Here is a 25,529-nt window from a genome sequence, read left to right as displayed (position 1 = left end):
GTACCCATATCAGAGAGCATCAAATAATATAGCTGAGATTTAAAATATTCGCTTGAGCTTACAATGTTTCCCAGGACGGCAACACATTCAGGTTCCATTCCTTCAAAGCGGCACTCAAATCGTCCTCGTGCCGAGCTTGCTTAGCCAATTGACGTTTCCTCTCCTTTGCTTCCCGCACTTCCCTCTGTCGAGCCGCCACGACCATTCGCTGATATTCAGCTCGGTGTCGCAACTCTTCAGCTGTGTTCTTAGCCGGTAAATTTGACGGCCTAAAAACATAGTCCAATTGCATTTCAGTTAACAGTAATACGGTAGTCATGATCTTACTGACGTGTATAAGAAAGGTCTCATATAAAATTGGTCATGTTAAGAGTTTGGCTTACATGAAATTGACGATTGACAGTTAAAATCTCTTTACGTGTCTCCGTTACATATATATTATAGATCAACCAATATACATATCTCGACTGATGGCACTAGTGTCAACAGGGAAAATACACGGATTTATTTTTTTATATCTATACACAATATTGGCACATCAATCATTGTATTAAGAAAAATATCTGAGGCTTTTTTGTTTAAGTAAGTCACATATTATGTATGACTACAGGCTGTTTTGAAAAGATTTTTTTGTCAAAAGAGTCTTTTGTCATAGTAAGATAAATAGAAAAAAAAGTCTAAAGGTTAAAAACACACACTGCAGAGTGATTCAATTGAGTACAAGTAGATTTTTTACAAGTAAGTTTTTATTTCAAGCGTATATGATGTCACCAACAGCAACGATTTTCAATATAAAATGGTATAGTTTGAAAGGAAAGAAGAACGTTTACTTATAAATTTAGCTATTTTTTATGACTCTTGGCCTTTTTATTGAATTTAGATGCATTTAACTTGTGGTTGTTCAATGAAATGTTCTCTACGAGTGTACATATGTATCATACATATGTGGTTCGGTGATTACTGGTCACAAAGCACTCGTCACAATGTCACTAAAATCTCTATAAAAGTCCATCATACGAACGAGAACTTGAGTGCCAAATATTGTGTATTCGCGATTTTCATGGCAAAAATTGTCTTTGTGACCACCGCAATGTGACGAATAATCCAATTACCACATATGTATATGCAAATTTTGTTTTAGGTTATGTCGAGTTTAGTTTGCAGAAGTTTTAAAACTAAAATAGCAAGATAAAAAACAACATGTACTGTTATAGTTTAAAACGCTATTGAAATTTATACCAAAGATCATCAATGAATGATATTATGAATTGCATATTCGAATTTTTCAATGTAGCAGAATAGCTATTAAAATAGTATTAGAGTCAATGTAATGACTTGGGTCTTATATTATAATAAGCAAACTCTCATTTCTTCATTATGTACTACAATACTTTCAAAAATGTAATGGCGCTTTCACAAATTTTACAAAATGTATTGAGAAATCTTGTAAGGTTAATTCAAAATGGCGCCGCACACAACAAAATGGTTTAATATGTTTTTGGAAATTCTTTAACCTTTTCCACTCGAAGATATTTTAGGTGTTAAAAGGGCTGGACCCAGTGGTGACACCCTAATTTTGGAACAAGGGGTTTCCAATTTTTTTCAATTTATGTATATATAATATATATATTTCGAAAAAAGGTATTTTCTCTTTACCTGCTATGAAATCGACTGCGATCACGAAGTTGTATCCGTTGAAAACAATTTTCAAGATTCGTATAATTTTTGACAAAAATTATATGAATTTTTAGATTTCTAACGGGTTTCCGGAAACTTTTGATTTTTAACAACGGGTTTCCAGAAACCCGTGAGGCGATTTTATAGGTGGCTCCTAGCTCCTATAAAAAATAACTAATCAAAAAAAATAAAACCACAGAAACATTCTTATGGTGGATATCCATAGCATATTAAAAAATAATTTCTCTAGTGCCATAATTGAGGAAGGGAGAAGTCTAATACGTTTGTATGGACAAGGCGCTGGTGTTCAGCCCTCTTAATACCGTAACTTTTTTTTTTAATGCTTTTAAGTAAAAATACATATTAAAAATACTTTTGATTTCATTGACGAAAGCATATACAAATGGTTAATAGAATGGCCATAAAAAATAGTTTTCAAATTATTATTTTTTTAAATAATTAATCAATATAGAAAATATTTATAGCATAGCCATGTGTCTGCTTGAAGTAATGACAATTTCTTGCCAGTAGAGCGTTCGAAAGACAAAACAAATAACCTAATGCCTGTAACACTGTGTGTATTGATGGCGAGTGGCATGGATTCAAATTTCAAATTGTATGATTCGTAAAATGTTGCAAAACTGCACTTAGTGACAACAAGTTTTATACTTATACGAATTATTAACTTATTATTATGCATTTATGCTAAAATTATCTTTGTTATATGATGGAAATTCAAAGATTTAGAGTAACCAATGACAGTATAAATGAAACTAACATAATATGCTTGAATGTTGCCGCAGTGGTGGCATTCGAGTTATACAGCAAACCTCAATGCCTCCGCTATGGCGGCATTCGAGTGCAAAGAGTTAAAAACCATCTTATTTAACAACCATCTTTCATACATGAGACAATTCTGAAACGTGTCAGTTGACTCTTTCTACATAAGTATGCACCTATCATGTTGTATGAGAGCGACGGAGCTCGCGACCAGATCTTCAAACTGTTTGATCTCTCCGGCACTGGCATTGCTACCCTGCCGCTTGTGGTGCAGCGGAGTGCTCGCCCCGGATGAGGCCGGCGTGTCGATGCTGAGCGAGTCGATGGACGAGCAGCCGACCGAGTTGGACCTGCCGACGAGGATCTTCCACGATGAGCCAGCGCCGTTCGTAGGGATGGACTCGTTCGACGTTTCAGATTTGCACTCGGCGTTCGACAAACCGTTGCTCTTCCAAGGAAAGACACCTCTGAAAATAAAACGAAACGGTTTTTTATTATTTTTTTTTGTAATTAATGATTCATTTCGAGAAGTGTTTTCCTCAATTTCTTATGCAAATTTGTACACGGGAGTTCTCAGATTAATGAGATATCATTATACTTAAGTAAATAGAGGATACTGCTGATTTTTCGTGGGATGTAGAAGGTTCCATGTGTAATATCTCAACTTGCATTAATGACCATGATGTACTAAAGTGGTATTTTTGTTTGTAATAATAAAACAAGTCATTTTGTTGCAAAAAATGAAAGTATATTTTAATCATAGTGTTTAAAGAGTATGAAATTTCGGATTGTTATATAAAATGTCAAATTACAAAAGGCTTCTAATGAGTCTGAAGTATTTTGAACGACAATTGTCTTGGATAAATGATGCATAATTATTATAATTATGTATAATTATCATAATATTTATATGTATAAATGTCGGCTGAAGGAAGAAACAATTAAAAATCGTTTTTCATATGTTTTTTTAAATCTTTATAATATTTTGATATTACATATTACATACATATATAATCTAGTTTCAATTTCTGATTATATTTAAACTAGTGTTGTGAACGTTGATTTCAACGGGTGGCTTTGGAAAGGAATTGATACACGAATTAAAATAAAATTATATCTATATACATATGTGCCCATAATTATGAAAGTGGTCTAAGTCAAGAAAAATATATTTTTTTTAATCAATTACATATTACAATATAACCGATATTGAACGATAAAATCAACTTAAAAGAATTTTTTTTACTGTGAAAAAAAAAACAGCTTACTGTGAAAAAAAAACCGGGAAAAAACCTCTTAATAATAATATTTGTAATTACGATTTTACCGACGCGAAAGTTTGAAGCGCCATTGTGTTCGTTGGTAACCACGTTACCAGTTGGTTTATGATGACTAAAGTGCGAATAGGACGCGTGTTTTTTCCAGGAATCAGGGCGTTTTAGGTCTATTTACAAAGTTAGAGTGCATAAAAAAAGTTCTTCATAAAATTGGACAAAGCACAGCGAACAATTAACAATGAACGGCACGCTTCCGGTCCGATCCGTAATGATGACACGGCTTTGAAGAGACAGGAGTTGAACTCTAACCATCACTTGAAACGGGAACGGGAATTGCATGCGTTATTGTGGCATTGCAACGCATGCCGGGTTCAGTTAGTGTATATATACAATATAGTGTAAGGTAATTTATAGGCATGCGCACGTATTAAAACGCTCCCAGTTCACCCGTGTCGAAATGATGAATGAATATATGTGTGTGTGTTTTCGTAGATGTGTGTTTATGTGTACGCTCCCGCGCATCTGACGCTGACGCCACCCGTTTCAACTCGTTCAATATCAGGAGCACATGTTAGACGCTCCATACCCCCACCCACTTCTCTGCTACCCGCTTCCCCGCGTTTCCTCGCCATATCCCTATGCATAACGTATCGCGTAACGCATAACGTCCTGGCATTCTAAAATTTGTTTTTTTTGACATTAAAAATTTGTATCTCCATACCTGTCCATGAAATGTATTATATTTACATATATGATCGTGGAGTTGAATCATTGAATTTGCTTACATTAAAATAATGTTTACAAATGAAACGAAAATTAAATTACAGAATCCAAAAAAAAGTAAGCAATATAAATTTGTCGCGTTATCTTCTTTTTTAATGCAATTCGTCAGTTCAAATATGTATGTCTTGTGAACTGGCAGGTATGTATTATTTGTTCCGTACTAAAACCTCACACAAAGCCATCATCCCTGCCGGTATAACTTATTATTAAATATATTACGAGCTCTAACTTATTATTAAATATTACGAGTTCATTTTTAAAAATTATTTTTTGCATGGTTCATGTCTATAAAATATTCATATTATACCAAACTGCCGTTTGGGTACGTTAATACTTGTTTTGGACCAGTGCAAGGAAAAATCCGCTTAAATATATAATACATCAAAGAGCGCGACGATACGGAGCAATATTTTATTTTATTTTTATTTTATTACTGACATTACATAATACTCTTAACGCGTCACTGTGACCAGATATAAAAGCATAATACAAATACTATATATATACATACGTACATACATACATGTATATAAGAAAATTAGCGAGACATCTAAATATGTTATAGATAATACTTTTTTTTTTTTAATCATATTCAAATAGTGGTGACATAGGGGGTAGGATTGTTTTTGCCAATTTGATGGAGGAAACGCTTCAACTATGAAATCAGATAAATTGGCAAACTCTGATAGGAAACGATCGACTTGGAGTCTCAAATATCCAAGTTTGATCTGAATTCAAAGTTGAAACGGTTCCATATAATTGGCAACCGTTTCTAGCATCTCGAATTTGTTGATTATTATAAATATGCTACACACCTACACACTCATATCTCAGTCTTATGTCACAGAAGTCTCAGCGATTAAAAAGCCATACACATACGAATCCAACCAACCTTAAATCTGTTTCGTGTCCGTCGATGTAAATCCGCCATAGCTATTACACGCGAATCGTAAAAAAATTTCTAAATTTCACCACACGAATTGTTTGACACAACCCCCTCCCGAAAGAGAGGACAAAGTTAAGTAAGTCCCCAACTGTAACAAATACCAAATAATCGCCAAGAGCGTTGCAATAACAATAACAACAACGCACCCGTATTGTTCGCAGGCAGTTGAGCAAGCAACCGGATCATTTTCACGACCAACGTGGAGAAAGTGCTAAGAAAGTTACTTGCTGTACCAAACCCCCTCTTCATACCCATCACTTCCATTCAGAGACTGGTCAAACAGCTAGACAGACTATCATAAGCCCATCGCCCGCCAAACATGATTGTCGCGTTCGTCTCCATAGCAGCAGCCACGGCGCTCTGCTTCATCATGTTCAACTCCAAGAAGACCATAGCACACGTGCTGAAGGAGATCAAGTACGAGTTCCAGATGCAAGTCGTGGGAGTGCGAGGACTCACAGAGGACCACTTGATGCGACGCAAGAACTGCTTGGAGCAGTTCCCGTCCCAGAAGGGCAAGGTGGTCGTCATCACGGGAGGAGCCAGAGGAATCGGCTTGGAAATAGTCAAAATCTTACTAGAAAACGACATGACGGTAGTCATGGGTGTCAGGAAACCAGAAGCAGCCCTCAAAATAGCTCAGGAGCTGGTCAAACAAGGACTGCCGAACAACATAGACGCCTACCAGCTGGACGTGTCCTTGTTGAAATCCGTGGAGAAGTTCGTGGAGGCCGTCAAAGACAAGTACCCCAAAGTTGACTATCTGATAAACAACGCTGGAATCATGTTCGGCGATTTCAAACTCACCGAGGAAGGGTACGAGTCCCAGTTCGCTACTAACTACTTGGGTCACTTCTACCTGACCCACCTGTTGTTGCCCAATCTGAAGAGGGCCGGGGAGGAGGGTGAAACCTGTTCCAGGGTAGTTAACGTGTCTTCCTGCGCTCATCTCCCTGGCGAGATCTTTTTCGATGATATCAACATGAAGCTGGACTACGTCACGTCTGCTGCCTACTCCCAATCCAAATTGGCTCAGGTGATGTAACCTTCGTTAATTTTCTTACGGTATGTATGTATATTTGTTTGTTTGGTCCGGAAGAAGTGAAAGCTGATTATGATGACGCGACAATATCCGAAGAAAGTATTATGCATTGACGTTATGATCAATACGTGGTGATGTTCGCTAAATGTCATGCCTCTATGAGCCGGACATTGATAGATTGTCCCGGGCAGATCCGGGTATTTTAATACGTATGCATATTATAGTGAAATGCTGTTTGTTTTATATGGAAACAGACACGTTCAAATGCAATTACACTCTGTAATTGGCGTGAAACGTAGATATTATGTTTGATTATAGACTGTAATGTTTGGTTTCAAACATCATAGTCACATCCAGATATTAAACTATTTTGTAATTTTTTTATATCTACATATTTACAAATATTACAAGTAGGATCGCAAAAATACCGAATTTCCGATACCGGTATTATTGAAATAAAAAAGAACGATACCGGTACTACCGGTATTTTTTTTAATAAAAAAACATTGTTTCCGATATCCCGAGCACCGCTTGCATTTTTCACGTAAAATCCAAACATTGAAATACAGGATATTCGGGTACAAAACTGTGAAGTAGGTACGTCCCAGGTATAAAGTATTATACTTTTTAGTAGAAATTAGTGATTTTAGTTTTTTTTTTGCAATTCCGACTTCAAACACCCAATCATTCCCCACTGGAGATGCAAACGAAGAGTCAACCTGGGGAATTACTTGTTGTTGAAAGACAAATTAAATATTTTTTCAATACACTAATTAGAAAAATAGTCCCTGTCCATGTATCACAAAGCAGTAAAAATTAAAACAATTTATAAAATAATAACTCGCTCAATATCGCGTATGCAAAATATACACGCATCGATCGTTTTCGTCAAATAAAATGTACGAATTTGAAAAAATCGATACTTTCGGTATTTATTATTTTTAATACCGGTATTACCAAAGGCTTATTTTAAGTCAAATACCGATTTTACCGGTATCAGTACTCTCGATATGCAATCCCTAATTAAGAGCTAATCGCAGAAAGATTAAACTATGCGTGATTTTCGGAATGATATTAAGATTTATAATAAATAAGATACATAATTTGAATTACAATATGTAATTCAAACAATTTTCAGATAAAAATCGCATGTCACCTAAATTTCAGTTTTAAAATGAATACGGTAATAACATATGTAATGTTTTGATTTTATATTGAATATCATCATAAAATAGATAACGTATCACTTTGTTTGACAGTTTATGATAAATTTGTTTATATTTTGACGTGAAATCTACTTTATGTATTGTTTTATGAAATAGCAAGGTCATGTATTTTTTTTTCTTTTTTTTTTAATGAATTATACTAAAAGAAGATAAGATATATTGTATTTCAATTATCTAAAATTTACATGCGCTGTTATCAACCTTCGATCTGGAAAAACATTCACTTTTAGTTCTAAAAAAAATGAATAGATATGAAAAACCAATTTAAAGATTATCGATCAAAGTTTATTAAATTTATAAAAAACAAATTGACGAAAAGTTCGATGTAAATAAAAAAGGCACTGAGCAGACGAAATTCGAACACGTGGTGAGAATATCAAAAGACATTCTTTGAGAGCAGGATTCGTTACGTTTTCGAATGATTTTTTTATGCAAATGTAAAGTCAAGGCTTTAGTCATGGCTGGTTATGTTCGTTTCGTGTAAACAAAGACGACTTATTTATCGTTTGGATTCGATTTATAAGTAAGTAAACACATCTTCGTCGCGCTAATGGGAACGTAGCGGGAAAATTAAATAAAATTTTCACACATTCGCGTAAAATACAGTACATATCGAGTGTTTGTTTGCATCGTATGTATGTATGAAGTTGGCATACATATTGTAAAATAAATTTTATTTTTAACTTCGTCAAAAACTCTATTGCATTCAAAAGTGTTGAAATTTGTATTGTTATCCTTTATCGATCAGATCTTTTCACTTTATATACATAAATATAAAGTATCAATATGTATTACTGATATTTTCGAAAGTGAAACTTTCTTAGCGCACTGTAGAGTGAATTGATTTTATGCGCCTGAACGCGTTACGAAACGTTGCAACGCTGAAACATCGCACAAAACTACTCGCCTTCTCATAAACCTAATACTTTAGTGTTGATGTAGTTTTTCTGTAAAGAAATTTCACTCAAGTAGTGCGTGGTGTAAAATACGTGCTCGTTTTATTTCATATATCGTTAAGGGGCAGACACACAGAATCGGTTTTGCACATGCAAAAAAAGCTCTAGCACGCCTGATCTATGCCAGGCCAAAACTCACTCCCCAGGAGTGTTTTCAGTGATACATTTTCCTTGTATTGACAAAGATTTGACAGTCATCGATTACGGCGATTTCCATATTTAAAGAAATGTAAGAGAAACCTGTTATAGAGAAATAATAATAACGCACGAATTAACAATGATATAAGACACGCCCATTCGCAGTTGGATTCTACCTAGTATGCTGTGCCGTATGATTTTGTATATCGGCGCTTTAATGCTCTATATAGAAAAATTGACTTCATTTGAAAATAAATCATTATGAAAAAAAAGTAAATAATTAAAAAATTCATTTAATTTAAAGTCAATTGAATTTGGTTCAAAAATTTGCAGAACTTTAAAACTAAATACATATTGTGTAGGTTTAAATTTACATAGGCAAATTACTTTTGTTCTTTTTGGTATGATGAACCTCAAGCTGCATAAAGTCAATGCACTAAAATAAGTATGGAACGTTGCATGTTCGGCATAACGAGGAAACATAGTAAACGGAATATGTATAAAAAAAATAAATAAAAAAAAATAAATGTATGTTGGCGAGAAGTACGACAAGGGTAGTTGATATAATGTAGAGAATAAAGAGAAATGGCAGTGGCAATAAAAATCGACGAAAGAAGTCATCAAATGGTACCCAAGAGAATGTCAAAGGGTGCAAAGAAGACCACAAAGAAGATGGGTGAATGAAATTAGAAAATAAATAATGGGATGAGATGGATGAGAGTTTGCTCAAAACAAAGACGAATGAAAGTGTGTTAGAGAGGCAAATTATTCAGTAATGGATGGCGAATGGCTGTAAATGATAATGATGATGAGTATATAAAAACGGTCAGAATTTTAATGACAAAACATTTGGTAGTTGTTGAGGAAGTTGTCAAAGGAATTTTACATAAATCAAAGAAAGGTCATCTATAAATTACGAAACAGATTTTACATAGGTATTTCTGAACCCTTCCCTTCCATTTTCAAACGTTTTTATTTAAGGTCACGTTTTTGAAAACCCACTTTAATATTTATTTTTTAGTTTCGTGACGTCACATATTATACAACCTTTTATCTTCTTCGTTACAAATCATAGCATTATTATTAGTCCTTCACTAAATGTGACGTCATTTATAGACGACCTTTTTGCCGATTTTCTCTATACATACATATAATGTTCGAACTGTACGAGGCTTAATGTTGGAAATTCAATACTGATTTATTGCACTATGGTTTCCAGGTCATGTTCTCGAGATATTTGAACAACAAATTGGAATCTGAAAATGCCAAAGTTCGCTGCTATTCGGTACATCCAGGCATCGTCAACACGGACCTCTTCAAAGACTCGCCGATTGGAAAGTACGCGTCCTGGTTACAGAGGCTGTTCTTCAAGTCTCCAAAACAGGGGTCCATTCCTGTGGTGCACACGTGTCTCTCGCCCAGGTTGGAGGACAAGGGTGGGCTCTACGTGAGCAACTGTCGTCAGGGTGTGTCTAGTCCTTACTCCAAGGACGAAAACGCCCAGAAGAAACTGTTCGAGCTGACGTGCGACATGATCAAAGTCAAGGAGTTCGGAGTCCTTGCCAAATGATTTGTGTTGTTTTGTGATAATCTTGCTTAGTCTTTCGAGACGATTAACTATCCTGACGTTTCAGTAGTTGCGTGTTAGGGCGAAAACACACTGAGTGGAACGTGGTACGTGTTTTTTTTGTAAGATACTTTGAAACATGAGAAAAAACGCCACACCCCTAACCCATATTTACGGTACACAGTCCCAAAAAACACCCCCCGGAGTGTTTTCGGTGATATTTTATGCTTGCTTGACAGTGATCGATAACGGTGAATCCCATATTTGAAGAAATGTAGGAGAAACTTGTCGGTTGAATATACACGTGCGACTTTCCAAACATATTCAATTCTGCACGTGCACAACGCAAAGCCAAGAACACATTACGTCCCATACCACTCAGTGTGTTTACGCCCTTAAGGTCGTTTAATGTTTTTAATGTACAATACAATAATTGCAAAGTGGCACAGTTACCGTTTATACATATGTTATTTTATTATACCTATATATACCAATGAGTGTTTTGTATTGAAATCTTTTTGATATTATATATTGTTTTATTTACTTTGATGATTTTAATTATATTGAATGTTCAAACAAGGATAGCGGTAAAGTTATGTTGAATCGACAAATAAACTACTTTTGAATGAGTCGATAATTGAAATCGCTTATAAATGAGTGGTTTGCGCCAAAATGTTCCAAAGTCAAAAAAGCAGATAAAGTAAACTTATGATGAATCAATTTTACATGTTCGAAATTCAGACGCTTAAAAAATGTAAACTTATGTTCAAGTTTAAGTTTCATATCTAACAGAGATGCGAAAATACTGTGCCTAATTTTATTTGTCAAATATCAGACATCTCCTCAATTTGAATTAAACATGAAAAAAAGACAAAGATAGTAACAGTTTGCCTTAGATTTGCTTACATTGGGTCACTTTTAGTTAATAATTCAGTATTCATATACATACATAGATTACCGCTTTTAAATCCTATTTATAAAAAATAAATGGGATTTAAAAGTGAAACCGGAATTGGAGTCGCGTGAGTTTTGAGCGACTCCAGCCAAAAAGCCATGACTCCACAGCCCTATATATCGTACATGGAATCAATAAAATCTACATACACATTTGGCGTAAGTATTCGTCTAATATCAGAACTCTCCTCAATTCGACCCAAATATGAGAAAAAGACTAAGATAGAAATATTGTTTCAGTTCTGTATTGGTTGAGTAGTATTGAGACACTCTTAGTTAGTAATTCAACATTCATATATGTACATTAATTACTAAGTAAAAATATAAATGTGATTCAAACGCGAAATCAGAGCCAGAGTCATTCAACTTTTCAAGGCTTTGACTCCAGCCAAAAAGCAGCGACTCCAACTTCACAGACCTGGATTATAAAGTACAGTAAAGTATTCGTCAAATATCAGGCCTCTCGTCAATTTGACTTAAATGTCAGAAAAAGATAAAGTTAGAAACACTTTGTTTTAGATCTGATTACGTTGGTTTATTATTGAGTCACTCTTAATTAGAACTTCGAACGTGTAAATTAGCCTTTACAGATATGTACCTCCAAAGTAAAGAGTGTACTAACACATATAAAATATGATCAATATAATCAATAAAATCATTTATGCGATGCGAATCAATACAAACATCATCCACAGTGACTTCTATGAATATTTTGTTTGCAGAATTTTATTATAGAAATTGGCGAACGTCAAGACGCTGAATAACTTGAGATTGGAATGGAGATGCCTAATTATTTTCAATGGAACCGTTTCAATGAAACTCAAATGAAAATTGGCAAACGATCCTATCGAACTGGAACTTAGTATCGGTTACTGAAATTCTTGTCGATACGACGTAATTTTTTTTCAAAATTTAAGGTTGACCGGAAATGGTACCTCCTCTTATAATTATCAATTAAATTCAATTATCTCCCAAGCCACTCAACGGATCAATTTTTTTTACAGTTAATGGAAATCATAAATTTCATACACTAATTCAACCGGAAGTAGTACTTTTACTCTTGAGAATCGAGGCTTTTCATGTTTTTCGCGGGAACCGTGTAGTGTATTCAACTGAAATTTCATATCTTGGTTATGTATGTACATGTATGTACATATGTATATGACAATTTAATTATTTTATATTTATTATTTTGTCACCAGAAGCGTGAACTAGTGGTTGGCATATTATGCTTTCGAAGAGTAGTTGCAGGCCTGACTGGTAGTTGCAGGCCTGACCTTTGGTTTGTGACTCCAAGTCGATCGTTTCCTATCAGAGTTTGCCAATTTTCTCTGATTTCAATTTGTTGAAACGGTTCCCGATTAAAAATTGGCTAGAAGCCTTCCTACCTACTATTTCACCACTATTTGAGTATGATTAATGTACAATAAAATGTATGTACAATTCATAGATGTCTCGTTAATTTGCGAGTTTTCAGTGTCTCGTAATTCAGCGACTTGCATTATAAATAAAAATGCTGTATTGTATGTAATTGGCCAGGAAAGCGCATTGGAGTTTATCTGTAAGGTAAATAGATATATAATACACATATGTATATGGGCCCTGACGTGTGATTTTGGTCGGAGATCTTGTCTTCACTAACTGAGGGGTGCGGGGAGTTTAACTAGCGGGGATGTTGGGAAAAAAAAAGGTTTTTTTCCCTACGACGCAGCGGTACCTACCTACCTACTGAGAGAAACTGTGCGGTAATTGGACTATTCGTCACATTGGGGTGGTCACAAAGACAATTTTTGCCATGAAAATCGCGAATACACAATATTTGGCACTCAAGTTCTCGTTACTATGATAGTTATCGTTAGTATGATGGACTTTTCGGCTGCCAGATTTTAGTGACTTTGTGACGAGTAATTTGTGACCAGTAATCACCGAACCAAACTGTGCATGCGCCAAAAGGGAGACCAGTATAAAGCGTGAGGGCGGATCTAGTGTATTATAATGCCTTCCTGGTATAAAAATATAATTAAAAAAAATGTAATATACAAAGGGCAAATATGCTGGCTAGACGATTTTTCCACTCCAGTGTAGAGGTTAAGAGACAATTATTTATGTCCTTTTGTACTAGCCTCTATACTGGTGAATTATGGACCAGATACAAGCGGGAGACGATGAGGAAGATAAAAGTACAATACAACAACTGTTACCGTGCTCTTTTCGGGCACCTAGGAGCTGTAGCGCGTCGCAAATGTTTGTAGAAGGGCATGTGCCTCATTTTGAAGCCATTCTCAGGATGAGAGCGGCCTCTCTACGTCTTCGTATATTTTTATCGCCTAATTGTCTTCTTGCTGCTGCATCTTCTCATTTGCATTCTTCATTGTATGTTCGATGGATGGAACTGCTACACCGACCGCCTTGAATAGACATTAAATTATTATTATTTATTATTATTAGACTTATTTATTATTATTTATTTATTATAATTATTATTATTATTATTTATTATCAGTAATATTTATATATTTACTTATATATTTTTTTTATTTATTTTTTGTTTACTATTTTTCAATACTTTTTTTATTATCTATATATTATTTATATATTTTTTTTTTGATTTTTAAATGCTTTTTATTATTACGAAATTATGTTCACAATACATCTTATATCTATTTTAATAGCTACTGATCTACTGATCATTTTCTATTTTACAATTTTAATTTAATTTGGTTAGTAATCACAGTATTATATGATTCTAATGTTAATCTAAAGCATAATAGGAAAAAGAGCTCAAAAACCTATTTACAATCCTTATAAATGTTAATAATACATCTAATACATAATATTAATTAAAGACTCTCTAAAGTCGATGACCTAAAGCAGATTGTGTTTAGGTAATCTGTGTTTATACCTGAAGGGTATAGACATTTTGTTGTAATCACCGAGACTCTTCACAAGTGTGTTAGTATGGTTATTAGTGATTCTTTCATAGAATCTACTGGTTAGTTTGTTAGTAATGTCTGTAACAAACGGAATATTATATATAGCATGCAGTTTTTTCAGGTTAGTATAGATGGGTGTATTATAAATTATTTTAAGGGATTTATTTTGTATTACTTGGAGCTTGGAAAGGTTAGTATTCGAGGCGTTATTCCATACAGGTGAAGCATAGGTTAATAATGGTAATATGAGCGCGCGATATAATTTTATTTTATTTAGCGTTGATAAAGAACTATGGCGATTAAATATTGGATATATTGAGGATATACCCCGATATTATTTATATGGGCGTTGGGGATTGCACTATTCTCCTCATCGTCTGGAATAAAAGCTATTATTATTATTATTAAAGTCTGGATTTTCAGAGGCAATGCGGGACTCGGGATTTGTCTGATAAACTCGGGACAGTCCCACTCAAATAGGGACGCCTGGCAAACCTGGGATCAGCACATGATCGAGCTAAAGTTTTGACCACATTTCTAATCAGACACGACATCTGTCGCCATGCTTACGAAATCGACATGCAAAACAGACACGCTTAGACGGAAACTGCATTACCGACCCGAGGGGGGCAAAGAGGGCGGGGGAGAAAATGAAGAAGTGGGAGGGGGAGGGTCAGCGCCTTGAAAACCAGTCCGAACCACAACACGACGAACGCTGGCAAGTACAGTTAGACAGAGCGGCCACCTTACGTAAAATTACAATATCGATATAAATACATAGTACGGTGAGAAAGGCCTTGCCGCGGAGGTCAAGCTCCACTGCCGCAAAGTCGAATTTTCCGCCAAATCGGAAAATTCCCAAGGCGGGAGGTTTGAAAAGTGTGATGGATGTGTGTGTGTGTGGGTCATTGCGCGGCGTAATTAATTGAGCGCATTCCTGGCATACCGAAAGTTTGACGTCACGTCCGCAATGATTGCATCCTCCATTGTGTGTAGGATTGTTGCCTATAAAGGAGCATTCACACAATCACACCGTAAGAGTTTGAGGTATGTTATTGTTGTTGTCTGGTCTAAGTTTGGATGCGTGATGTTGTTGACTGTGCCGAAGTTTACTAAGGTAGTTTGTGGCCTACTATTTTCTGTATTTTTACTTCATCTATGTATGTATGTACGTAGTAACAATAGATGAAGTTTTGTGATCATGCGAAAATTCGAACTCGAGATTTTGAGTGATTCCAACTCAGAATCGATCACTGATCACGTTTTCGTGATCTAGAAAAAATGTGTGTGTGTGTTATGTGGTACGATCTTACAACGTATGTATATACTTGTGTATAATACCCTTTAACCTTAAGTTTGAACATCTGTTTCATTTTTAACTACTTATGATGTTATCTCTTAAAGTTATCCCTTATTATTTATGAGACTTTCAATATCTTTTTTGCTTCCACACTGTACAATCAACTATTCTGTTCAATCCTATCTACTTAACTTTTATCTATTATAATTTATGCGAGTTTCTAACACGACTGTTATATAAGATGACATAGTTAATGACCTGTTGAAATCCAAAGTATTACTTTTAATAATCTTTATTGCTATAGCTGCATTTTGTCCCACGATACGTGTAAACCCTAAAATATTATTATCACTATTTATCTCTATATATATAAATTGTGTTTCTACTCAAAAATGTCTCGATACTCTCAAAGGATACATAAATCAAATATTAAAACTGTCTTACACACGGATGTTGCTCTGTATCTTAATCACTTTGTTATTTACCAAAATTCTGTGATTGGTTAAAGCTTATCATTCTTTTGTGTATAAATGCTCATGTTAGATCTATTGAACCTCACTTGTGATTAAACTGCCTTACTAGTAACTTGTGGTAGGACATCGAGACTAGTAACTTGTAATACAAACTTGTATATTAGTCTTGTTTATATTTACTGCTAATTAAAGAATATAATCATTTGACAAAATCTGTGACTATAATATTCTACACCATCTCCTACTTGTCCCCGTAACATGTGTGTCTGTTTATTTTTTGAACACCGTTAGTCCTATCGAACTGAAACTTAGTATCGGTTACTAAAATTCTTATCGATACGACGTAAATTTTTTTCAAATTTTAAAGTTGACTGGAAATGATACCTCCCCTTATAGGTGTCCTCATTTTTTAAGTTTTTGAATTTAATTATCTCCCAAGCAGCTAAGTGAACCGGACTGAATTTTTTTACATTTAATAGAAATTATAAATTTTATAACCTAATATTTTTACCTGAACCAGAAGTAGTACTTTTACTTCAGAGAATAAAGGTTTTTTATATTTTTCTCAGAAACCTTTTGGTTTATTGAACTGAAATTTCATATCTACAAGTTTAAGCTTAATACCAAGTTATGTATAAAATTTGGAAAGTATCCGTGAACAGGAAGTGGAAGTTTACTCTTGTTTTTGATAGAATTTTCGAGTGTGTCCAAACAAACTCTAGATAACTAAAACCGAGGATTTCGAGTTTTGTAAAGGTGTGTTTAGACTCTCTAATATATCTTGCAACAATATAAAATAAACAAAACAAGTCTATTAATGAATGTATTTTATCAAAACTAGTTCCATCTTCTTCATTGTTGTTAAAATGTAATGCTCACAATTTAAATGCCAAGCCACAATCTAAAATACTCAGCAGTTAAGGATTCCCATCAAGAAATTCTGCTATGGTCATAGATTCAGAAATTCCGGTGTAAATCAGTCTTTATAAATGTTGACAAATGAATGACACGGATTACACGACCCATGTTCAATGCATATTTTTTCAATGCTACCTGGAAAGTCTTAGCGGGTAATTTATTTATGCATTATTTTATAATAATAATAACAATAAAATGACCAGTGTGACCTGACAGGTTGCCCCAAAGCATCACACCAGTCTTACAAAAAAAAAAATAAAGAAAATAACAAAATAAAAGCAATAAAAATTCCAATCATTCATCTCATTCAAATAGTCTCGTGTTGCATCTCAAGAAATTAACCAGCTCATCAACATGACAATTCAACAGGTCCAAATGTTCATCAGTCACATTAAGGAACCGGATAGCCTTTACAAGCGACGAGTTATTGAAAGCAGACGTTTTCGCAGGAATAGGGTGAAAAAGTAAATGATGACGCAAAAGCTCTACCGCATTCAGGCGCCGAAAATTTAAATTACAATTATTATATTATTGTTTACTTTGTACATGCTCAAAATACAACGCCTATCAGCGTTTTTCAGGCCCATGGACTTGTTGGCAAAACGCCGATCGGCGTTGGTCAGCATTCAAAGCGTTTAATTTGTCCATAAATATGTAAATAACAAAACGATTTCGATAACTAACACATGCGTTATCAACAGTACATTTTTTTTTAATTATGCAACTGTAATCATTGCTGTAATCTTATCTACTGTTTGACCGCTACCAGTGAATAAAACAATTTCATGCAAAATTTCGAAATTATTTTTAGCAATGTTTAACTTTTTGATTAATTAATCACGGCAGTAACACGCTACGGTTCACGATTTTCGTTTAACACCTTAAGGTCAGGCCGTGATGTCATCGTACTTTCGAGGAACTGAGTTCATCGCCACCTCTAAATCCAATCGATAGAATAGTACACATTGTGAAGAATTCCAGAGAACGTAAAGTTGAAATTTGCCACAACATTGAGTAGGTGGCAATTTATCGTATTACGCAATGTGAAATCGCGGAGACCATTATAATCATGTTATTGACTTTGAACGGATTGTGTTATGAAATATGATTTTATTACCGGTAAAGGTTGATAATTGTTATAAATTAACTCGAATATTTGATTTAAAAAGGCATCGGTATGGTTTCAATAGAAGATTAAACCGAGACGGTGCCAAGTTAAGTCGAGGTCAAAGTTCGCGATTTGACAATCAATAAACATAATATACTGACATTTGATACAACATACGTGACAGAAAAAGTCTTTATATGACAGATATATTTTGCCATTGTAAGCGAAATAGTATTCATGTGGAGATAGTCAATAATGCGATTTGAAAAAATGCACGACTTCAATGCAGATGTAGAAGATTTGATCAGCCGATGGAATGAGTCTACAGTTTGATTGCCATTTATGTATGCACAATTGATTTTGGGTGACTTAATTCCGGTTTTATTTACATAGTTTTGACATTATCTGTCGTGCTGATATATGTACATAATATAGGTCGTTCAAGAAAGTTTTTAATCAAGGTGGCATCGTGAGGAAGTTGAGTGGAGAAAATTATCTACACAGATGATAATTACTTTGACAACATTCAGGGGGATGGGGGAAAATTACGTAAATTGTACTCCCCTCCCCCCGTGTACAAATTATAGACTGATTAAATTGTAAGCAAATTGTAGAAGGATACGTACCTCATTTTGAGGCCATTCTCAGGATGAGAGCGGCCTCCCTTCGTCCTCGTGTATTTGTATCGTCAAATTTTTTGCTTGCTGCTGTGTCTTCTCATTTCCGCTTCACTTCACCGACCGCCATACATTGACTTGCTTATTATAATAATAATCTTATATATAATTTCGAAAGAGACTTTGTATGTTTGTTTGGTGCGTATAAAAAAACAAATGAATATTCAAATAAATTTAAATATAATAAAAGTATTCAAATAAATATAATAAAATGTTTACTACTAGATTGGCCACGTTTAGCGGTTTATATTACAAATACCGAGCGAAGCCGGGTAAAAACACTAGTAATATATATAAAAAGAGACGCGATGTATTTAATAATACGTATGTTTGTGCGGACGAGTCAACCAGTATGAAGATTTCAATAAAACAGATACTAGTATGCCAGGATGTACATATTATTAATTATTTTATTGTATATAGATTTCGATTTCTTTTTCAGTTCCAGTTCCGGATTCCCTTTTCAGTTCCGGATTCCTGCTTCAGTTCCGGGTCCGAATTCTTTTTTCAGTTTTGGGTCCAGATTTCTTTTTCAGTTCCGGTTCCCGATTCCTGTTTCAGTTCCGATTTCCTATTCCTGTTTCAATTCCGATTCCCGATCCCTATTTTAGATCCAATTCCGATAAAGTATTACTATTCGTATTGTAACTTTATTTTAAATCATGTATCAATTTGTGTCCGAAAGCACCCGTTGAAATTTCAACGGGCATAACACTAGTTATTTAATATTATTATTATAAGTAGATATATTTATGTATGTCTTTCTTTTTATAGTTACATACACACTTATGTTTTTATTCTTATATTTTTCATCTGTTTATCTTTATTTACCATTATATAATATTATTTGAGGTCAACCCAGAGTTTGAACCCTGGAACCTTTCAGTAGTTAGCATAAACGCAATCACCAAGATATACTGTTGGCTGGTTTAATTGATGAGAATCAAACGAAGACCGCTTGCTTCAATCCAATTAGTATAATTAAAACTAATACCTTAGAAAGCCTTTTACAATAAATTAATCTAATGATACGGATTAAACTTTGAAATAGAATTGTATCGATTTAAATGGCAACTTCAAGGTTTTGGACATAATTAGAAAACATAATATTGACTTTCGAATCGATGGCTTTCATACAACCTATACTTATGTAGATAAAATTTTTTTGAATATGTATACAAACCAACAAAAAGAAAATGCATAATTTATGCAGACAAATGCATACCTGCACGTTCATAAAACCGTGAAATGTCTTCCGTTCGATTGCGCAACAGCCTATGTATATAATAAAATCATTTTAGAAAGGAGAATGCCATTTGTTTTCGGGGGAAGAGCAACCGCATTTTTTTGCAAAAGTGCAAATTTTGCAAGGCGAAATACCGCATACGATCATTATCGTTGTCACGTAATACTGCGACACTGCAATCGTTACACGTACCTAAAACCAAATGGAAATTTTGGTCACCGCAACAGGTGTCGAAGACTTGCGTGGGAGATTAATGCACATCGAGGCAACAAGTGCTAATCCTGTTGCTGCTGTTGCTATATCAGTTGCTAAACGAAAAATATCATCATCAATCAAATCAGTAAAAGTTGCACCGATCGCCATAAGTCAAGCAAATCGATATGTATGTAATTTAGTAAGAGAGGCAATAAACGTTGCCGTTGGTGTTATGACGAATGTCAAATACAATCAATAATAAGTTTGTCAACTTTATTGTTTTGTCAAAATGTGCGCCAAAAGTCAATCACACTGAGCAACAAAAAAATCACGTTTCTTACTTACCGGAGCGAATACTAATCGATTGTAACCAAGTGTGACCCATTAAATTCGAATATGAAAATGGTTTTTGTTGGTTTCTTCTCGTTTATGAGATGTGAGCGTTAAAAAATGCGCAATATTTACAGATTTTATTGGCAGTTGCAGTTTTCAATTGAAAATATAGTATTGCTGTGCCAAAAGTCAGTAGAAGATGTTTTTTTCTATAGATTGTGATTTTTTATTGCTTTAAAATACGATTATGATTAATTATCTAACGAATTTTAAGTCAATACTAGATTTTGAGATATATTGTTTAAAGACTGCAAAAGCCAAAAATCTGTAAAATTTGCTCATTCTTTTATACGGCCATACCCTATAAACGAGAGTAAGAAAAATCATTGTCACATTCGAATTCAGTGGGTCAAGCTTAGTAAAGATTGATTGGTCTCCGCCCCGGTATTTTTTTGTTGCACATCATAATTATATCTTGCAAACAGGAATGTTCGCAACTTTTGTTGCTTATTCGGTTGATTGTTTTAGATACTTAGATAATTCAAATTTATCGATATTAGCAAGCAACATAATAGAATCAACAAATGTTGCTCTTGCTATAATGAGTAGTCACCGGACCCAGAAGGTGCCACGTATTGTTCAAAGGTTGTAAATGCATTGTAAAAGGTTTGCCGAACCTTTTTTACAAAGGATTTACAACAATGGAACAAAGGATAGCACTGTGACTATCCTACCTCTAATAATGAGCGATTGACATTGAAGATACATTTTGTGAGCATTTAAATGTCATTAACTCATTACTAGAGGTAGGATAGTCACAGTGCTATCCATTGTTCGGCAAATCTTTAACAATGCATTTACAACCTTTGAACAATACACGGCCCCCTCAGGCTCCGGTGACTACTCATTACATATACTTGGATGTGTTTCAAATTTGCGGTGGCTTTTCTTGAGTTGCGCAACATGATGCTGCCGTGTACATTTTTTATGAAATCTCTTTACGGTCAACGCCGAAACTAAAAAGTTGTTGCTAAAGTTGCCACCTTTTTGCCATGAATTGCCTCACAATCTTAATCCATTTCTCACCTGATGTGTGTGATAGTGAATAGAGTAAAACACTTTTTTTTTCAATTTGATTGTTGCCTACGACAATACGTTCAACAAATAAACAACACAGGCAACATTCGTATTCGTTATAAGTAGAGGTAGGATAGTCACAGTGCTATCAATTGTTCGGCAAACCTTTAACAATGCATTTACAACCTTTGAACAATACACGGCCCCCTCAGGCTCCGGTGACTAGTTATAAGTAGAGGTCGGAATCTGAATGGGCCGGAATCGCGCCGCCTATTGTTCCATTGTTTTAAATCCTTTGTAAAAAAGGTTCGGCAAACCTTTAACAATGCATTTACAATCTTTGAACAATAAACAGCCCCTTCAGATTCCGGTCTCTAGTTATAAGTATTTCTTTTCCATTGTGTAAACGTAAGCAACAATTAATCCAGATAGCATCCCGGCAAAGTCATGCTTGCGCCAGCGATTCTCCATATATAATAGATGTATCATATATGTATGTTCAGTGCTATCATATAATTTGAGAAGTGGCATTATAGATAAACCGGGCCAAGCTATGCAGACGGCTACTGGCTTATAATTCAATTACAGTCGAATAAAAACCCACGTATGCAAGAGAGTTGAGTGGATAATATTCCGTTCTGGATTGGTTCGACAATGAATGGGAATCAACTCGATTAAAATGTAAAAATAACCGTGACCGATGATGATGCTGCTGATGATTATGCTATTTTTTTTAAATATGGGCTACGGTTTGGAATCGGAATGTGCTGAAACGATTTGAAGGTCGATTATAGTATACTATAAAACAGGCACAAATGTCGATTTTCAGTTCTATAATTGACTTGAGCTTGACCCAGTACATGGTCGCTGGTTTGGGCCCTAATAGCGTGCTCGAAAATCGTATTTAAGCGTATGAGTATGACTTTCAGGGCAACGAAAGAGGCGGGCTGGGTGGCCTTTGCTCGGCGAGTTGTCAAAAATGAGGGCTATAGTAAATATACTAGTGGTCTGGTGTACGCACTCGTTCATATGATGCGTGAGAACTATCATGTGACAGACCGCGCATGCGCATTGTAGGTTTAACATCTGTCAGTACGAAAAAGGTACAGAACAGACATTCAACCAGCAGCTTTGACTAGTAGTTAGCATATAATGCTTTTGAACTAAGTGGTCACGGGTTCGAGTCCCACTGGTTACTGCTGGCCAGACTTTTGTGACTCCAGGTCGATCGTTTCCTATCAGAAATTTGCCAATTTTAAACGGTTCCTGCGAAATTGGCATCCCTGTCCATCTCTCGCAAAAAATTGAGTTATTCGGAATCTCGATTTTTCACTGGTTTGTATAAATGCTGCAAATTTCATAGAAGATGTTTCTGTGGATGTTGACCAGGACTTATATTTTATTTTATTTCTCCAAATATACTGAATACAAGGTCTTCATATTGTATGTATTTCTCATCAAAACCTCTATGATTCGAATTATGCCATTACGAAATAAAAACATCGATCAATATCAACAGAAATTATTATTTTCGCGGGAAGCCCCTCGTACATGCGCCTCACAGCTGCGAGAGAGAGGTGGAATCCAGTACGCCCCGCGCTCAACGGTCAGCGTGAGAATGATATCCGCCTTGGAACGACGGCTCTTCTTCAGCCGTCAGTTTTTCATTTATTGCACTTACTTTATATTATTCGACGTTTAAAACATGTTAAAATGATTTTTTATGCTAATTATAATAATTAGGCTCATAGATTTTGCATTGTATTAACTTGAAACATATGTTTTTAACTGGAAGCTTGGCGTCCAGCACAGTGGCTGGCAGATTTTTTTTAGCATAGTCATAGTCATAGGAATAGTAAGGGAAGTGTTAATGAGCGTGTGAAGAAATAAGACTTTTAAATAATCAGATATATACAGCAAGACTACTGGTCTTTACGTGATATAAAATTATGAATATAAAAAATGGATGTATGAGGTTACAAGCATGGTAGAAGTCTTGTAAACTTCTGAGTTATTTTTTAATAGTGGAGGGAGGTATTGCATGAGGGCATGCATGTACGATGAGTAGCGGTGCGGGGCGATCAGGTAGCATTCAAAGGCCGGAGACCACTTTCATAGAAGTTTACACTTCATACAAGAATTATATTAAATTGAGAGATTATGCTAGGACTTTTAAAGTTTTGGTTCACAAAAGTATACTTCATGCTCTCCAGATCCTCATATACCAACACCTCATATACTAGCACTTCTCTTAGGGCGAAAACACACTGAGTGGGACGTGGTACGTGTTTTTTTTTTTAGATACTTATAACTAGTCACCGGAGCCTGAGGGGGCCGTGTATTGTTCAAAGGTTGTAAATGCATTGTTAAAGGTTTGCCGAACAATGGATAGCACTGTGACTATCCTACCTCTACTTATAACATATGAAAAAACGCAGCACCCCTAGCCCATATACATGGTACACAGTCCCAAAAATCACCCCCTGGAGTGATTTTTGGGACTTTTTAATTTTATCTGCGGTGAATCCCATATTTGAAGAAATTCTGCACGTGGAACGACACCCGAATTCGGTTTGGGGAACACACTGTCACAGCGTGGAGCAAAGGACGTGACGTTCCGTACTATTCAGTGTGTTTTCGCCCTTGTTGGTTTATATCAACAAGGGCGAAAATTATGCTTAATTTTTTACTGTTATTTATCATAATCTACTATTACTTATTATTTTTCTTTTTGTATTCTTTTGTTATTTTATTTGATCGGCTAATCCTTCATAGCAAGTTCCATTTTTCATGCTATCTGAAGAAACTTTTAATTGGCTTATGTAAATATAACTATTTATTTTATTATCTTTGTATTAGCTGTAAGTTTCTCTCTGTAAATAAAATAAAATAAAATATGAAAATGTGCCGTAAGGATGCGTGTTATAGGGAGCAATACCATACTTCATATTGACACATATGTAGAAGATTTTATCTAAAAACAGTTAATATGTAAGGCATACATAGCATATATAAAAGTAATAAAAATGGACCGCATAACAGAATGTAGTGCACGAGTTGGAACAATACATTTCAATATGTGAAACTTTCAATGGCATATGTCCACGATTAGACTATCGGACAAGTGTTTGAAGTGCACTATTCACGATACATTCAAGTCTGCAGCATCGTAGACACGCAGATAGAGCACGTAAACTAATAAAAGACGATAAGTGCAGAAACGTGACGGAGATTTCGACTTTCTAGCTCTTTAAAAAAAAAAAACACAACAAACGCTCATTGTTCTCGTACTTTACTTCTCGAACGCTGCTATAAACTTGTAACAATCGCTTATCGTCCAACAGACGCACGAAATTGTTCCACATTTCCAATTTGTATTGTTACTAGATATTGTATTCTATTTTTGGATACATTATCTACGGGTGTTAAGCTAAAAAGTGACTTAGTCGGTTTATTATCGGATGATATATTTTGCACGCCAGATTTGGCCGTTTGCACCACAAAGAAAGCCAAATTCCCAACAAAAAAGTAAAATTCACGATAAATTGATTGATTGAATAACGTTGTGGATGGTATCCAGACATGTACCCCCTGGACATTAACCCCCCGTGCAAATAATCCCTGTCATGGATAAAAATTGTTTAAAAATAGTAATAAATAATTAATAATAAAGTAAAGTAATAAATAAGAATAAATTGAGAGTGGTAGAGCATATTGAATTTCAATTTATATACAATATTTAATTTCAATTTATTGTAGTAAATAGAATAAATATTAATTTAAAAGACTTTCAGTCACCAGTTAGCGTTTGCGTTATGAGGTATTGAAAGTAAATTTTAATAAAAGTATATATTATTGTTATATTATTATTATTATTATATTTTAAATATTTTTAGACTATCCGTGATGGAATTTGTGAAATC

At 34.8% G+C, this 25,529-nt stretch overlaps 2 protein-coding genes and 1 long non-coding RNA gene across 9 annotated transcripts in view; 2 read left to right on the top strand and 1 right to left on the bottom strand.

Moving 5' to 3' along the window:
• Window positions 1-10,936, top strand: part of LOC143919338 (polyprenol dehydrogenase-like) — a 28,190-nt gene extending 17,254 nt beyond the window's left edge. For 3 of the 7 annotated variants that reach the window (XM_077441602.1, XM_077441606.1, XM_077441605.1), the window contains exons 2-3: window positions 5,625-6,499; window positions 10,045-10,936. In XM_077441602.1, the coding sequence (XP_077297728.1) occupies window positions 5,783-6,499; window positions 10,045-10,395 (1,068 nt within the window). In that variant the 5' untranslated portion in view covers window positions 5,625-5,782 and the 3' untranslated portion in view covers window positions 10,396-10,936. Of the gene's footprint in view, window positions 1-4,611; window positions 4,657-5,364; window positions 5,540-5,624; window positions 6,500-10,044 lie in introns of those variants that run through there. The other 4 variants (XR_013261221.1, XR_013261220.1, XM_077441603.1 and 1 more) reach the window with 4 other exon arrangements.
• Window positions 1-25,529, bottom strand: part of LOC143919333 (TBC1 domain family member 12-like) — a 65,026-nt gene that overhangs the window by 6,486 nt on the left and 33,011 nt on the right. Inside the window, exons 2-3 of the mRNA XM_077441594.1 lie at window positions 2,634-2,924; window positions 63-269 (exon numbers count right to left, since the gene is read on the bottom strand). Of these exons, the coding sequence (XP_077297720.1) occupies window positions 63-269; window positions 2,634-2,924 (498 nt within the window). The remainder of the gene's footprint in view (window positions 1-62; window positions 270-2,633; window positions 2,925-25,529) is intronic.
• LOC143919342 (uncharacterized) lies at window positions 13,966-19,463 on the top strand. Its single transcript, XR_013261222.1, has 3 exons — window positions 13,966-16,808; window positions 16,894-17,122; window positions 17,340-19,463. It is a non-coding gene; the product is annotated as an uncharacterized LOC143919342 (long non-coding RNA).

This window comes from Arctopsyche grandis, chromosome 11 (assembly GCF_051622035.1).
Source record: "Arctopsyche grandis isolate Sample6627 chromosome 11, ASM5162203v2, whole genome shotgun sequence".
NCBI classification, from domain to species: Eukaryota; Metazoa; Arthropoda; class Insecta; order Trichoptera; family Hydropsychidae; genus Arctopsyche; species Arctopsyche grandis.
The sequence above is the reverse complement of the archived record's forward strand: the minus strand, read 5'-3'. Positions and strand labels throughout refer to the sequence as shown.